Source organism: Rhinoraja longicauda, chromosome 30 (assembly GCF_053455715.1).
Source record: "Rhinoraja longicauda isolate Sanriku21f chromosome 30, sRhiLon1.1, whole genome shotgun sequence".
In the NCBI taxonomy this organism is placed as follows: Eukaryota; Metazoa; Chordata; class Chondrichthyes; order Rajiformes; family Arhynchobatidae; genus Rhinoraja; species Rhinoraja longicauda.
The window spans coordinates 6,489,135-6,503,586 of NC_135982.1; the positions used below are offsets into that span (position 1 = coordinate 6,489,135).

The 14,452-nt window shown below is 41.0% G+C and overlaps 1 protein-coding gene across 3 annotated transcripts in view; it reads right to left on the reverse strand.

Annotated features, from left to right (window-relative positions):
* The window catches only part of ube4b (ubiquitination factor E4B, UFD2 homolog (S. cerevisiae)), a 93,488-nt gene that overhangs the window by 51,769 nt on the left and 27,267 nt on the right, over positions 1 to 14,452 (reverse strand). Inside the window, exons 2-6 of one of the 3 annotated variants that reach the window (XM_078425009.1) lie at positions 11,708 to 11,888; positions 7,394 to 7,529; positions 6,577 to 6,664; positions 6,194 to 6,338; positions 4,270 to 4,498 (exon numbers count right to left, since the gene is read on the reverse strand). In XM_078425009.1, the coding sequence (XP_078281135.1) occupies positions 4,270 to 4,498; positions 6,194 to 6,338; positions 6,577 to 6,664; positions 7,394 to 7,529; positions 11,708 to 11,888 (779 nt within the window). Of the gene's footprint in view, positions 1 to 4,269; positions 4,499 to 6,193; positions 6,339 to 6,576; positions 6,668 to 7,378; positions 7,530 to 11,707; positions 11,889 to 14,452 lie in introns of all 3 variants that reach the window. The other 2 variants (XM_078425008.1, XM_078425006.1) reach the window with 2 other exon arrangements.

Here is a 14,452-nt window from a genome sequence, read left to right on the forward strand (position 1 = left end):
TGCTAAGCTTGCACCCATAGACAACACTTCAATGTTTGTGGTTATATTAAGTGTTTCATTGGCAGTTTATCCACAAGGCTCCAGTCTTAAAATTTGAAAATGCTACCCAAACTTCATTCCTGTGGAAACCTTTGGTATCTCCTCCCAATTAATGACCCAATTCTAGATACCAGTTTAGCTGCTTACCGCTGCATGCTTTCTTGGAAGGTGATTATAAAATTGCAAACAATATCCTCAGTGACCTCCCACCCATGATAGCCGACTATTGCCAGTCTGATTTTTCAGGTACTTCATTATTTTTACACTTCAGCAGGCTTTTTTTCCTATTAATTAGGCTTATTTTTATGACCCTTTAAAATGCTTGCATTACATGCCGGTTTTTGGCAGACATCAATCATGTTCTCAATGGATTTTTGGCAAGCAATCACCAATGTCCATGGCCATTATTTCATGAGCATTGCAAAATAGTCAGGTTTACAGTTGCCTTGACCAGTCCTGGAAACATTGTCATCAGCTAAAAAAATAGCCTATATTTCCTCAGTGAACAAGGATAGCATAGTCGTTATGGAAATCCACTGCTGCTTGAGTATTTAATATAATAGCATGACTTCCAATTGTTTGCCCAACCACAGCTTGCTATTTATAAAAAGCTTCATGTTGCACTTTATATACTCCATGATTTCAGCATGACAGATTATCTTTAAAGAATTTACTAATTTATCATCTGCAAAATTCTATCCTGTAATCTCATTAATCACAACCTCTCATCATCCACTTAACATCACCATGCCTTTTTTGGTCAATCTTTTTCTTACGGAACAGAAGTTACTTTGAATTCATGATGCATTCTTACACTTTCATCTAGTGAACACCTAGCATCCACTTTAATATTTTTATTATGGATAGTACTCAAAACAATTATGCTATGGCTAGGTTGAAGTTGTGCATAATTATGCAATACCACCATTGGTTTCAACGGAAAACCATGAGGTATTGCACGGCTCAATAACTTCGGCCCAAGCTTGCTGCACTATTCCTACCCCAAAGATAGCAAACTTTGCACAGGAACGAAATTTACATTTAGAATTATTTAATCCAAAAGGCTAATATTATCAGGATACAAAAATTTAAATTCTCATAACAAAACAAATATACAGTATTTAACTTCTGCAAAGATGACAAACTTTGGAATAAATGTTGTAGCTTTTAAAAGCTTAATACAAAAGTTTTCACACATTTTAGCACACAATACCTAGAAGGTGGCTGGCTCATTGGAGAAGAGCGGGAGGTTGATGCAGACGGAGTAACTGGAAATAATGGTGGACCCATTATGGAGGTTCTTTGTCTTGGAGAACTTATTGGGATTGAGGGGCTCCTAGATACAGTTTGTAGGCTGGAAGACAGAGTTGTGATTGGCAGTGCATTGGTGCCAACGTTTCTTAGCCTGGGAGAAGTAGAGAATAAGGGAGGGCAGCTCATTGTGAATGACGGTTGTCCAGAAGAACAGACTTGAGGCGAGGATGGACTAGTAGCAATGGTGCGCTGGTATGGAGAACTGGGTGCCAATGAAGCAGGACTCATAAAATTAGGCTGCTGGGTTGTAGTACCAGCTGTCATGGAGGTATGGCTGGCTGAAAGGAATCGAGAACTTGGGCTGGTTCCATACAAACTAGAACATTGAGACAGAGGAAAACAAAGAATCAGAAATAAATGGAAAAGAAAAAAGTCATGTAAAATGTTAGAAACACCGACGATATGCACATTAGCATTTTTACACAGGCACACTATCAGCTCAATTATTTTTATAAATGGTTTTATAATTAATGATAGTATTACAATATCAAGGAATTTGCAAAACAGTTTCAGCATGACTAAATTAAATGAGCTTAGTCACATAAAATAGTGCAGCATCTTGCGCTTATGCTTTCCAATCTATGTTCCGCCATTAATGGAATTCGCAGCCATTAATACAAATTGCCACCAAATACACTCCCACCTTAATTATGGAAGCAAATAACGGATTCTGCAGACAAAAGCAGAGTGTCAAATCAGTCGAATTCCTCCATCAGACATACACCTTTACAGACTAACAATGCAACCTTTTAACATGGTCAAAAATTAGGTAGCATAATTTTCTAATATTAAAAAAATCTAATGACATGTATTAACTTCAAAAAATACATTAGCCTCTAATTCTTTGCCCTTAGGCTTTGTAGTCATTGGACCAAACTGGAAAAAGAAATTCAATTATCATTTCTGGAGAAACAAATTAAAATCATACACATACCACACAAATTTAAATGTGATTTATACCCATCCGATAGCTTTCATACAGCACAAAAAGTATTTGTAATCTAGCTCCTTAATACTTTCTCTTCTACTTCAGTGTCAATTTCTTCCTTCTCCCACCATTTATCGCCAATCCCCCACCACCCTCAAAAGTTCTGGAATACCTGTTTCCTCTTTGAGGAACTCCGTCAACTCTACCTTTCTATCAAGCTGAGAAGTGTTTCCCCTTTATCAAACAGATCGCCCATCAGCCTGAAGAAGTGTCACAACCCAAAACGTCACCTGTCTGTGTTCTCTAAGCAAAACCCAGGGATGCTGCTTCACCACTCCAGCTTTTTGTATCTTTCCTTGATAAGGCAAGGTCCCAATCACAGCAATTATAGCAACAATTAGCCAACCACCTACCCACAAAACTTTTCACAAAACATAAACAAAATATTTTCTGTAAATGTTCGCAGAATTTCAGAAAGTAAAGAGCACACGACCAAAATATGAGTCATTTCTCTAACTCTATGCTCACCCTCCCTTCCCCACTCCCCCTCCAGCATCAAAAATGTTTGTTTGTCTTAAAAAAAGCATTTCCTAAGAAATTGCCTGGTGCAGTTCCTACAAAGTTTGGAAAAATGTTTAGATTTAAAACCATCAAGAAAAACAACGTTAAAATGTCCACTGATGTCCTGGCGAGCTGCTTTGCAAAATTCAATTAATTAATTCCAAAAGTAAACCAGTCATACTTCGAGACTCGGCTGAATGCTAATGTTTATTAACAATATAGAGTCATAGAGTGATACGGTGTGGAAACAGGCCCTTCGGCCCAACTCGCCCACACCAGCCAACAATGTCCCAGCTACACTAGTCCCACTTGCCTGCGCTTGGTCCATATCCTTCCAAACCTGTCCTATCCATGTACCTGTCCAAATGTTTCTTAAACGATGGGATAGTCCCAGCCTCAACTACCTCCTCTGGCAGCTTGTTCCATACACCTGCCACCCTTTGTGCGAAAAAGTTACCCCTCGGATTCCTATTAAATCTTTTTCCCATCACCTTGAAGGTATGTCTTCTGGTCCTCGATTCCCATACTCTGGACAAAAGACTGTGCATCTACCCGATCTATTCCTCTATAATCCTCCTGTGCTCATCCTCCTGTGCTCCATTGAATAGAGCCCCAGCCTATTCAACCTCCCCCTATAGCTCACACCCTCTAGTCCTGGCAACATCCTCATAATCTTTTCTGAACCCCTTCAAGCTTGACAATATCTTTCCTTTAACTGTTTAGATATATTCTGTAGGTGTTATGTATGTTATTTATTCTAATTATTAAATTCAACTGGTACAAATATTTTATTTGGATGATGGCAGCAAATCATGAATACTTAGCTATATTATCACACTATCCAAAAACAAATCTTCAATTAAGCCAGAGTGCACTAATATACTGATAATCTGGAGAAAAAGTTCAGCCACGAGTCCATGTAACTTTTAATTACAGCCGAGTACTTAGCTATTAGACGAAAACTGGAAGGCATACTGAAGTCAGTCATAGAAACTCAAGATAAAATGCTCAACATGGAAAGGACAAAAGGGACTTGCTTTTGGTTTCACAAAGGAAAAAACAAGAGATTACAATTCAAAAGCCTTTATCAAACAATTCTAAGTACATGGTTTCACAATATGACAATGCCCCACATTATAACCAGTCAAATGCAGAATCCTTGCAAATAAATTTATCATTATGAAAATAACAGCTTTAATTATGGCTGAGTACTTAACTAGTAGACGAAACTGGAAGTCAAAATGAGGTCAGTCGTAGAAACTAAAGATAAAATGGTCGACATGGAAAGCACCAAAAGTGACTTTCGTTTGGTTATCCCTGTGTTGTCCATTACAAATATTTCAATTCAAATGAAAAATGCCTCAACTACTTTTACCTGTTAAGTTAATAAGTCAATAGCAGGAAACATCTGGACTCTTCAGACATACCTTGATAAAGAACTGGCACCGAAAGAACCCGGACTACAAAACATAGGACTTGTCCCTTGACTTGACAAAGGGATAAGTGGCAAGCTCCTGTCCGGGGACCGTGCAGCAGCTGCAATTGGCTGAGACGTGGCAGTCAAACTGGCAAATGGGTTGTCCTCTGGCATTTGAGTGGACAGCATCAGAACTTCCATCAGAATCTGGCCAATTAAGTCCTTCCAGTCTGAAAAAACTAAAAGCAAAGATAATACTTCATTACAACAATTTAACAACTTAATTTCTAAATACCACCATTCTGAGATGGCGCACTTTGGACTTCTTTCACAGTTCAGCTGGCTCACTATTTCACCTCATGCTGTTCACATCCACCCATTGTATCTACCCACTTGTAATTTCTTAACCCCATGGTCATGCTGAGGAGACAGTGTCCCTCCAATTATTTTTTGGCTAGAGATCCACTTACACGTCTGTGTTTATTGAAATCTGAATGTCCAGCCATATTAATCCAAATAAACACATTTGATCAAGAACATTATGGACATGCTGAGTATTTAGTTTAGAGATACAGCATGCAGCAAGGCCCTTCGGACCACCGAGTCCATGTCAATCATCTGTCACCAGCTAATTCACCTACAAACCCGCAGATCTTTGGGTTGTGGAGGAAACCAGAGTACCCACAGAAACTCCAGAGTCATAGGGAGAACGTGCAAACTCCACACAGACTGTACCCGAGGTCGGTATGGACCCAGGGTCTCTGGCGCTGTGAGGCAACAGCTCTTCCCGCTGACAGAATGAATGAATGAATGAATGAATGAATGAATGAATGAATGAATAAATAAGTTTACTGGCCAATTATGCATGTACAAGGAATGTGCCTTGGTGCTCTGCTCACAAATGACAACACAAACATAGTTAACAATCAAGACTAAAGCATAAACACATCAAAACAATAACGATACACCACTACGGTCTAAACATGTGGGTGAAAATAAACCAGAGCAAAAAAGAGACTACAGACTTTGGTTATAGAGTAGAACTATCACTCGTGGAAAAAAAGCTGTTTATGTCTGGCTGTGGCTGCTTTGACAGTCCGGAGTCGCCTTCCAGAGGGAAGTGCTTCGAAGAGTTTGTGGCCAGGGTGAGAGGGGTCAGAGATGATCTTGCCCGCTCGCTTTCTGGCCCTTGCAGTGTACAGTTCGTCAATGGGGGAAAGGTTGCAGCCAACAACCTTCTCAGCTGTGCGAACGATCCGTTGCAGCCTCCGGATGTCGTGCTTGGTGGCTGAGCCAAACCAGACCATGATGGAGAAGGTGAGGATGGACTCAATGATAGCAGTATAGATTTGGACCATCATTGCCTGTGGCAGATTGTGTTTCTTCAGTTGCCGCAGGAAGTACATCCTCTGTTGGGCCTTTTTGACTGTGGAGTCGATGGTGGCCCCCCATTTAAAGTCCCTGGAGATGATAGTTCCAAGGAACTTAAATGACTCCACAGATGTGAATATGTTGTTGTTGATGGTGAGTGGGGGGAGGGGAGGGGGTTCTCTACGAAAGTCTACAATTAGTTCCACTGTCTTGAGAGCATTGAGCTCCAAGTTGTTGCGATGGCACCAGGACGCCAGCTGTGTCACTTCCCATCTGTTGGCAGATTCCTCCCCATCCTGGATCAGTCCAATCAGGGTAGTGTCATCCACAAACTTGAGGAGCTTGACAGAGGAGTCTGTGGAGGTGCAGTCGTTGGTGTAGAGAGAGTAAAGGAGAGGGGAGAGCCTTGCAGTATGGTAAATGTTGGCAGCATTCCAATAAAACAATGATGTTTGACCTGCAGTATATTTCTAGAATTAGTTGTTTTTTTTAAATCAAATCTCAATTCAGATTACTGGCAGTGTTAAACTTTGAAACCATCTATTATTGTCATTAATTCTCACCTCCTTTTGCACTCTGTTTAAACTCTGCAGCCAGGCCAGGCAAGAAAATTACATCTTGGTCATGTTCCTTCCAGGAGACTCGGAAAATTTTACAGATAATCGAAAGTGCTTGCTCTTCTGACACATCCGACCCCAAAGACAGTTCCTAAAAACAAAACATTTATTACTGACTCTCTGGCAGTTTTCGACCTCCACAACAAGGCCAGAATAGGTTATTTCACCCCCTCTAGTCTTTTCTGTCATTCAGAGAGAACATGGTTGACCCGTGGCCCAACCTCAACCACATTTTCCATCATTATCCTCGGTACCGTCGGTTAATGAAGATTTACGAATGATATTTTAAATTAATTAAGGAAAATCCACACACATTCGAGTGGATGTACCTTATCAGTCAGGCTCCGTTTTTCCCTGCGATCACCCTCATCAACTTCCATATTTTCAATTCCGGAGTCCACGTCCACTTGGGACATGCTGCTTCAAGTAAAACAGTAAATATTAATAAGCAACAAGTTTGTTTTTAATAAAAACTTGAATTAAAAGCAACTCTTCAATAAGAAATCTGAATCCAATCATGCCGTATACATCCGCAAGACGAAACAGCTGAATAGAAGAGGTGGTCATCGTTGGGTGATCAAGAGTTAGAATCTTTCCAAAATAAATGCAATGTTAGTGTTACAGTGGAGCTTTAACACATCAACTTTACTGTATTGTTGGTCTACAGTTAGTACTGTACAATACAGCATTTCACTAGTACAATACAGCATTTCACCAGCAGAAGCTTAATACCTTTCACAATGCCAAACTAGAATAAACACTTAACATTTTATGGGTTCTAGAAAAGTCCTATTTTGCACAAATGTCCACTAGAACATATCTCTAAATTAGCTTGGTGTTTTGTAACTGTTTAAAGTGCAAATACTGTACCATTACTTTAACAGCCATTTGCTCCAACATTACATGTGTTTATTCAAATTACTATATAATCTCAAATCATAGCCTTATGCAGCTTGATATATGTATCATTCAGCAACAAGCTTCATTACTTCAATTAGGTCCTCTGTTCTAACAAACACAGCAGTTGGAATGTTGATTGGAAATACAATTCCCCCAAAAATCTTAGGAATTCAGACTTCAATATTCCAAACATCGCTGTCCAATTATAATAGCACCACACAGGAACATTACCTGAACATTAAGTACCTTTTCTCACAGGACACACTGTCAATATCCATACTTTGAGATCGGGAAAGACTCTGCAACTGGTTTTCAAGGCTGTTTGATGGGGAACTGCTGAGTGAGCTCACTCCTTCGCTGCTCTGGCTTCTATGTGCAACACCTGAGAAGACAGATAACAGTCACAAATTGGTTTATCTTTAAAAGAGGAAAGCAAATGATTTTAAATTCGGATTTAAATTTAGACTCTGAAGAAGGGTCTCGACCCGAAACATCACCCATTCCTTCTCTCCAGAGATGCTGCATGTCCCGCTGAGTTACTCTAGCCTTTTGTGTCTATCTTCGGTTTAAACCAGCATCTACAGTTCCTCCCTACAGATCTAGTACAGACCCTTCTTCAATTTCTCCACTGTGACATCGACCATCTCAACTTTTCCACTCCCCTTACCTACTCTAACCTCAGTCTGAAGAAGGATCTTGACCCAAAATGTCACCCATTCCTTCTCTCCAGAGAAGCTGCCTGTCCCGCTGAATTACTCCAGCATTGTGTGTCTACCAAAAGATTTTAACCTCATTTTAAAAACGGTGTTTCCTTTCAATTTCCGTGGGGATGTCTCAATACCGGGACAATTGAGAATGCTCAAGCATATCCTACCATCTTCATCTGTGGCAGTTAGCAATTTAAATTAGATTTAGACTAATGATGATTAATGTGCCACTTATACCATGAAACCCACATGGAAGCTGTTCGAGTACGGAAGCTGAACCTGCCCTAGATTTAACACATCATTCAGCTCAGACAGAATAAGCAGCCTTAGTAAGATATCGAATCAAGGCTTAAGGCATGAAAATTTTAGTGCAAGATGAACTGAATGGCCCTCGACACAGCAAGGACTTGATATTCCGGAGATCACAGAAAGACCATCAAGGCGTCTCACGTTTTAAACCAAAGTTTGATTAATTACTGCAATTCCATGTCAAATCATTCATAGCTGTTCAAAATATAGTGGAGAGATTTACCCCACAATCCTGAGCACAGTAGAAACCTCAACCAGAAAACCTCTGTAGCACCCATTTCCTAGTGCCAAGGATATCCATTTCTCTAAAACAGGGCATCTAAAGGCACCAAAGCAATTAGTCAAGACCACAGTATTGGACAATTCAAAATTCAAGATTGTCCCAATTTAGACAGGGGCATTACCAAAAATAAATGAGATAATATGCATTAAGATCCGACTTCAACTCTTAATTTTGTCTCGTAATGAGGAAAGCATGTATGATGCACAAACCACCAGCCAACAGCAGACAAAACACTTGCTATAAAGAAAAAGGCAATTGTTTGAACATCCCATCTTTTAATGTGGAATATCTCTTGCAAGGAAGTAAAGTTAAATTAAATTTTATTGACAAACATTGATCCAATAAGCCTAATGTAGACAGACACAAGGGAATACAGATGCTGGTTTACAAAAAAAGTGTTAGTGCAACTCAGCTCGTCAGGCAGATTCTCTGGAGAACATGGATAGGCAAAATTTTGGGAAGGGAAACTTCATCTAATTATGTCCACCAGGAGATGCAGCCTGACCCGCTGAGTTACTCCAGCATACTGTCCTTTTCTCCAAGCAGGCCTCTGTTCATTGACCAAATGTTTCCCACAAAATTTCATATTAATTATCACATTATTTAACACAGAGCTAATGACTTCAAGGCTGGCTTAAAAGCATTTAGATTTACATGACAATCGGCGCCACCAGAATAATTTATTCATAGTTACAAAACAAAAAGAAAACTGATTTTACTGACCTATATTATCCAGCTTTTCAGCTCAAAGTGACAAAAATGGCAACGTTTCCACAACAAACAAATCAAAAGTGTTTGATGTAGCTAAATAAAATAAGGTTTGAACAATTCCCTGATGAAAACACTGATAAGGTGCGGCACGCGAAGCTGCTAAAGAAGCTAAGAGCCCATGGTATCAGAGGGAAGATAGAAGCATGGATAGATGGTTGATTGGATAGCAGAAGGTAGAGTAGCAATAAAGGACTCTTTTATCTGCTAGGTGTTGTTCCACAGGGGTCGGGGGGCCACTACTCTTCACATTGTATATCAATGATTTGGACAAAGGAAATGAAGGCTTTGTAGCCAAGTTTGCAGATGATACAAAGATAGGTAGAGGGGCAGGTTGTGGAGAGAAAGCAGAGGGACTCTCCCAACTTGGAGAGTGAGCAAAGAAGTGACAGATGGAAAACAGCATAGCAAAGTATGGAATCATGTATTTTGGTAAACCATTAAAGGCATAGACTATTTTCTAAATGGGGGGAAAAAAATCAGAAATTGGAGGTGCAAAGGGACTTGGGAGTGCTAGTGCAGGGTTCCCAAAAAGTTAATTTGCAAGTTGAATTGGCAGTAAGGAAGGCAAATACAATGCTATCATTTATTTCAAGAGGACTAGAATACAAAAACAGATGTAAGGCACTTTATAAGGCACTGATCAGATCGCAAGAAGGATGTGCTGCTGTTGGATGGGGTCCAGAGGAGGTTACAAGAATGATCCCAGGAATGATTGGGTTAACATATGATCAATGTTTGACAGTACTGGGCCTGTACTCGCTGGTGTTTAGTGATATGAGGGGGTATCTCATTGAAACTCACCAAATAGTGAAAGGCCTGGTTAGAGTGAATATGGAGAGGATGTTCCCCGTGGGAATGCCTAGAACTAGAGGCCATAGCCTCTGAATAAAAGGATGTGAAAGGAAATGAAGAGGAATTTCTTTAGTCAGATGGTGGTGAATTTGTGAAATTCATTGCCATAGAAGTCTGTGGAGGTCAATGGATATTTTAAGGCAGAGATTGACAGATTCTTGATTAGTATGGGTGTCCGAGGTTATGGGAAGGTGGCAGGAGAATGGGGTTGTGATAGATCAGCCAATGATTGAATGGCAGAGTAGACTTCATGCCGAATAGCCTAAGTCTGCTCCTATCACTTATGAGCTTGTGCAAAAACACAAAGGGCTGGAGGAACTCAATGAGTCAAGCAGCATCTGTGTAGAGAATGGACAGAAGGTGCCAGTCCACAGCCCGCCACTATAACAGAGATACTGGTCAATAGTCTGTCCCCTGTGATGGAAGAAGAGTCCCGACCCAACATGTTGCTTGTCTATTCCCTACACAGATGCTGCCCGATTCCACCAACACTATTTTGTTCAAGATTGCAGCATTTGCAGTTTCTTGCAATTCCACTGGTAGTTTCTTGTAGATCACATTTTTTTTAAAAATAGCATTGCGACCAGATTCCTTCCAGCAATGCAAACCCAATTTACTGGGTATCTCACAGAAAAACAAACTTAAAGAACAATGTCAATTCAAACATCTGGACAATTTTAGACCGAAATTATTAACTTTTCAGTTCTTGCAGTCTTTTTGGGGAAAATGTCCTTCGTCCACCAATGCCTGTTTAAATTATTACAGTGAAGAGACCGTAACCATAAGGGCATGGGGATTTTAAACTTACATGAAACTCGAGCAACAGCTGGTAGTATTGGATGGGTGGCTCTAGGGCAGAATTCAAAACTAATATTTTTATAAAGATGGATGTGGCAAATCTAGTTTTAATAATCCAATAAATTAATCCGAGTTATCGGATCCCACAAAAAACGCTAATACTAAATACAGCTAAATTTAGGATAATTTAAGATCAAAAGGATAAGAGATCTTCATGGACATGAATGATCTTAATGACCACAAATAAAATCTACACCCGACAACTATTAGAGTACATTACAAATTGGTTTGGCTCTACCCAAGACTGCAAGAGATTGAAGAGAACTGTGCACACAGCCCAGTCTATCACATAAACCAAATCAACCACTCCCCCACCCTTAGAAAACAGTCAACAATTTCAGGTCCTTGTACACCCCAGTCATTCCTTTTCTCCACTCTTCCATTTGGCAGAAGATACAAAACCTTGAAAGCATATATCGTACTAAAGAATAACTTCCTTGCTGTTATCAGACTATTAAAACGGGCCCCTTATAAGCCAACTGAGTTCATGATCTCCCAATCTACCCCCTTGCACTTTTTAAAATCTGCACTGTCTCTGTGGCTGTAACACTACGTTCTGTACCATTTCCCCTTTCGCATTACCTGTTGTACTCGCGTACGATATGATTTGCCTAGATAGCACGCAAAAGTGTTTTTCGATACATTGGACCAAAAGTTACAGGAAAGATAATTATAATGCATTGTGTTTAAGTAATTAACATCACAAGACAAAACCTTGTGAACAGAGTTAGAATATTCTCACTTTAATTCTACGAGCTCAAACCACCTCATTCTCCTTACCTGTTGCTCCAATTGGTGATGTGGCAGGAATCACACTATGTACACTCAGGCCCAGGCTTTGAGACATCCCTGGTGTTGCTGCAGACACACCTGGTGGATTTTCTCGCTGTGGGGAAGTTAACGGCGTGGTGGGCTGGGACGTTGGTCCACCAGCTAGTCGTGCAAGACGTCTTCTGCGAATCTGTCAGTGAGAAAATGTTACTGCTCAAAAGAGAACTTTGAAATTCTGCTGACATGACCAAAGGCTGCGCAGTTTTAATACAAACGTGGAGCATGCACAAGCCTCAATAATCAATGTGATTGATAAACAAGATCATCATCAAATGCCCCTTCCCATGAATGCCAGCAGGCAAAAACATGGAGCAAATAATCAACATTAACAGAGTGTCTTTAATGTCACTGTATTGCAAGTTTCAAATAAAATCAGGTACTGAGACACAAAAATGATATTAAACATGTGGCGAAAGGCTGGTTAAAGCAGCTTGGGAGAGGAGAGCTAGTTTTAGTAGGGAGCAGGCGGTTAAAAACTGTTCTTAAAAACAGGGATACATTGCAGGAAGGTTGTGGGGGCTTTGTAGAGGGCAAAAAAGTTTTACCAGGATGCACTTGGAGAAGAGGACATTAGCTACAAGGAGTGAAGGAGTGTTGGCCATTTTTTTTTCTGGAGCAAAGGCTGAGGGGAGACCAGAGAAGTTTATAAAATTATGAGTGGTTTACATAGATCTGGGAGATTTTGCCAGAAGAACATTCCATAGTTTGGGAGATAATGCCAGGAAAGAATCCAAAAACAAGAATTAAAAATTTTGAAACAAAATAATATCAAGCTACAATCTAATTTTGGTTAGCAGACACACACTGATGCAAGTTGGGATACAGGCAGGATTGGTGAAGGTGCAGAGAGTGAAAAATGCTCTCAGAAGATGCAGGAAAATATAGACCAGTTACATATATGGACAGATAAATGGCAGCTGGTGTTTAATCGAGGCAAGTGTGAGGCATGTGATTTGGGAGGGGAATACATATGGTGAACAACAGGAAACCTAACAGCATTCATGTGCAGAGGGACCTTGAAGCCCAAGTCTACAGCTCCCTGAAAGTAACAACACAACCACATAAAATGGTAAAGGCTGCCTATGTTATGCTTGCCTGTCAGGGCAGGGAGTATAAGAGCTAGGATGTCATTTTGCAGCTTTATCAACTCTTCTTTAGGTGGCATTTGAGTATTGTTGTCTCGTTACGGGTATTATGTGGGGGCTTTGGAGAGGGTGAAAAAGTTTACCAGGATGCTGTCCGGATTAGAGGGTATTAGCTATATGGAGAGGTAGCGCAGACTATTTCTGGAGCGAAGGTTGAGGGGAGACCCGATAGAAATTTACAAAATTGTGAGAAGCACAGGTAGGGTTGACAGTCAGAATCTCTTTTCCTCCCAAAATGGAAATGTCAAATGCAGGAGGACATAGAACATTGGACAAGAAATGGCACTTGGGCCCACAATATTTGCACTGAACATGCCAAGAACATAATCCATAGCCCTGCCATTTCCAGATGTCAACTTCTTGACATCGGCGTGTGTTTCGCTCAACACCTTCGCTCAGTCCGCGTTAACCAACCTGATCTCCCGGTGGCTGAGCACTTCAACTCCCCCTCTCACTCCCAGTCTGACCTTTCGGTCATTGGCCTCCTCCAGTGCCATAGTGATGCCCACCGGAAATTGGAGGAACAGCACCTCATATTTCGCTTGGGCAGCTTACAGCCCAGCGGTATGAACGTTGACTTCTCCAACTTTAGATACTTCCTCTGTCCCACTCTTCCCCTCCCCCTTTCCAGTTCTCCCACTGTCTTCCTGTCTCCACCGATATCCTTTCTTTGTCCCTCCCCCCTGACATCAGTCTGAAGAAGGGTCTCAACCCGAAAGGTCACCCATTTCCTCTCTCCTAGATGCTGCCTGACCTGCTGAGTTACTCCAGCATTTTGTGATACCTTCAATTTGTACCAGCATCTGCAGTTATTATCCTAATCCATATCCCTGCACATCTATGTGCCTGTCTAAAAGTCTCTAAAATTCCACCATCATACCTGGCTCCTCCACCACCTGTCAACACATTTCAAGCACTCACCACCAAAAACACCCACCCAGCACACCTCATTTATACTTTGCCCCATACACCTTAAAACTATGGTTCCTAGTCCTTGATATTTCCAAAGAATGACACAAAATGCTGGAGTAACTCAGCGGAACAGGCAGCATCTCTGGAGAGAAGGATGGGGTGACGTTTCAGGTAGAGCCCCTTCTTCAGACTGAGAGTCAGGGGAGAAGGGGGCACAGAGAGATGGAGGGGTAAGGTGACAAGCCAAAGGGGATGAATGTCAAGGAAAATGTAGAATAGATGATTGAGAATGATCAGCCATGATCATATTGAATGGTGGTGCTGGTTCGAAGGGCTGAATGGCCTACTCCTGCATCTATTGTCTATTGTCTAGATCATTGTTAGCTTGGGGAAGCCGACAACCAAGCCCACAGGTAAAATTTAATTAGGAGGACAATCAGACTGGTCGGGGAACTAGGATGGGGGAGGGATGGAGAGAGAGAAAGCAAGAGTTACTTGAAATCAGAGAAGTCAATATTCATACCGCTGGGGTGTAAGCTGCCCAAGTGAAAAATGAGGTGCTGCTCCTCCGATTTGTGTTTGACCTCACTGACAGTGGAGGAGGCCCTGGACAGAAAGGTCAATAGGGGAATGGGAG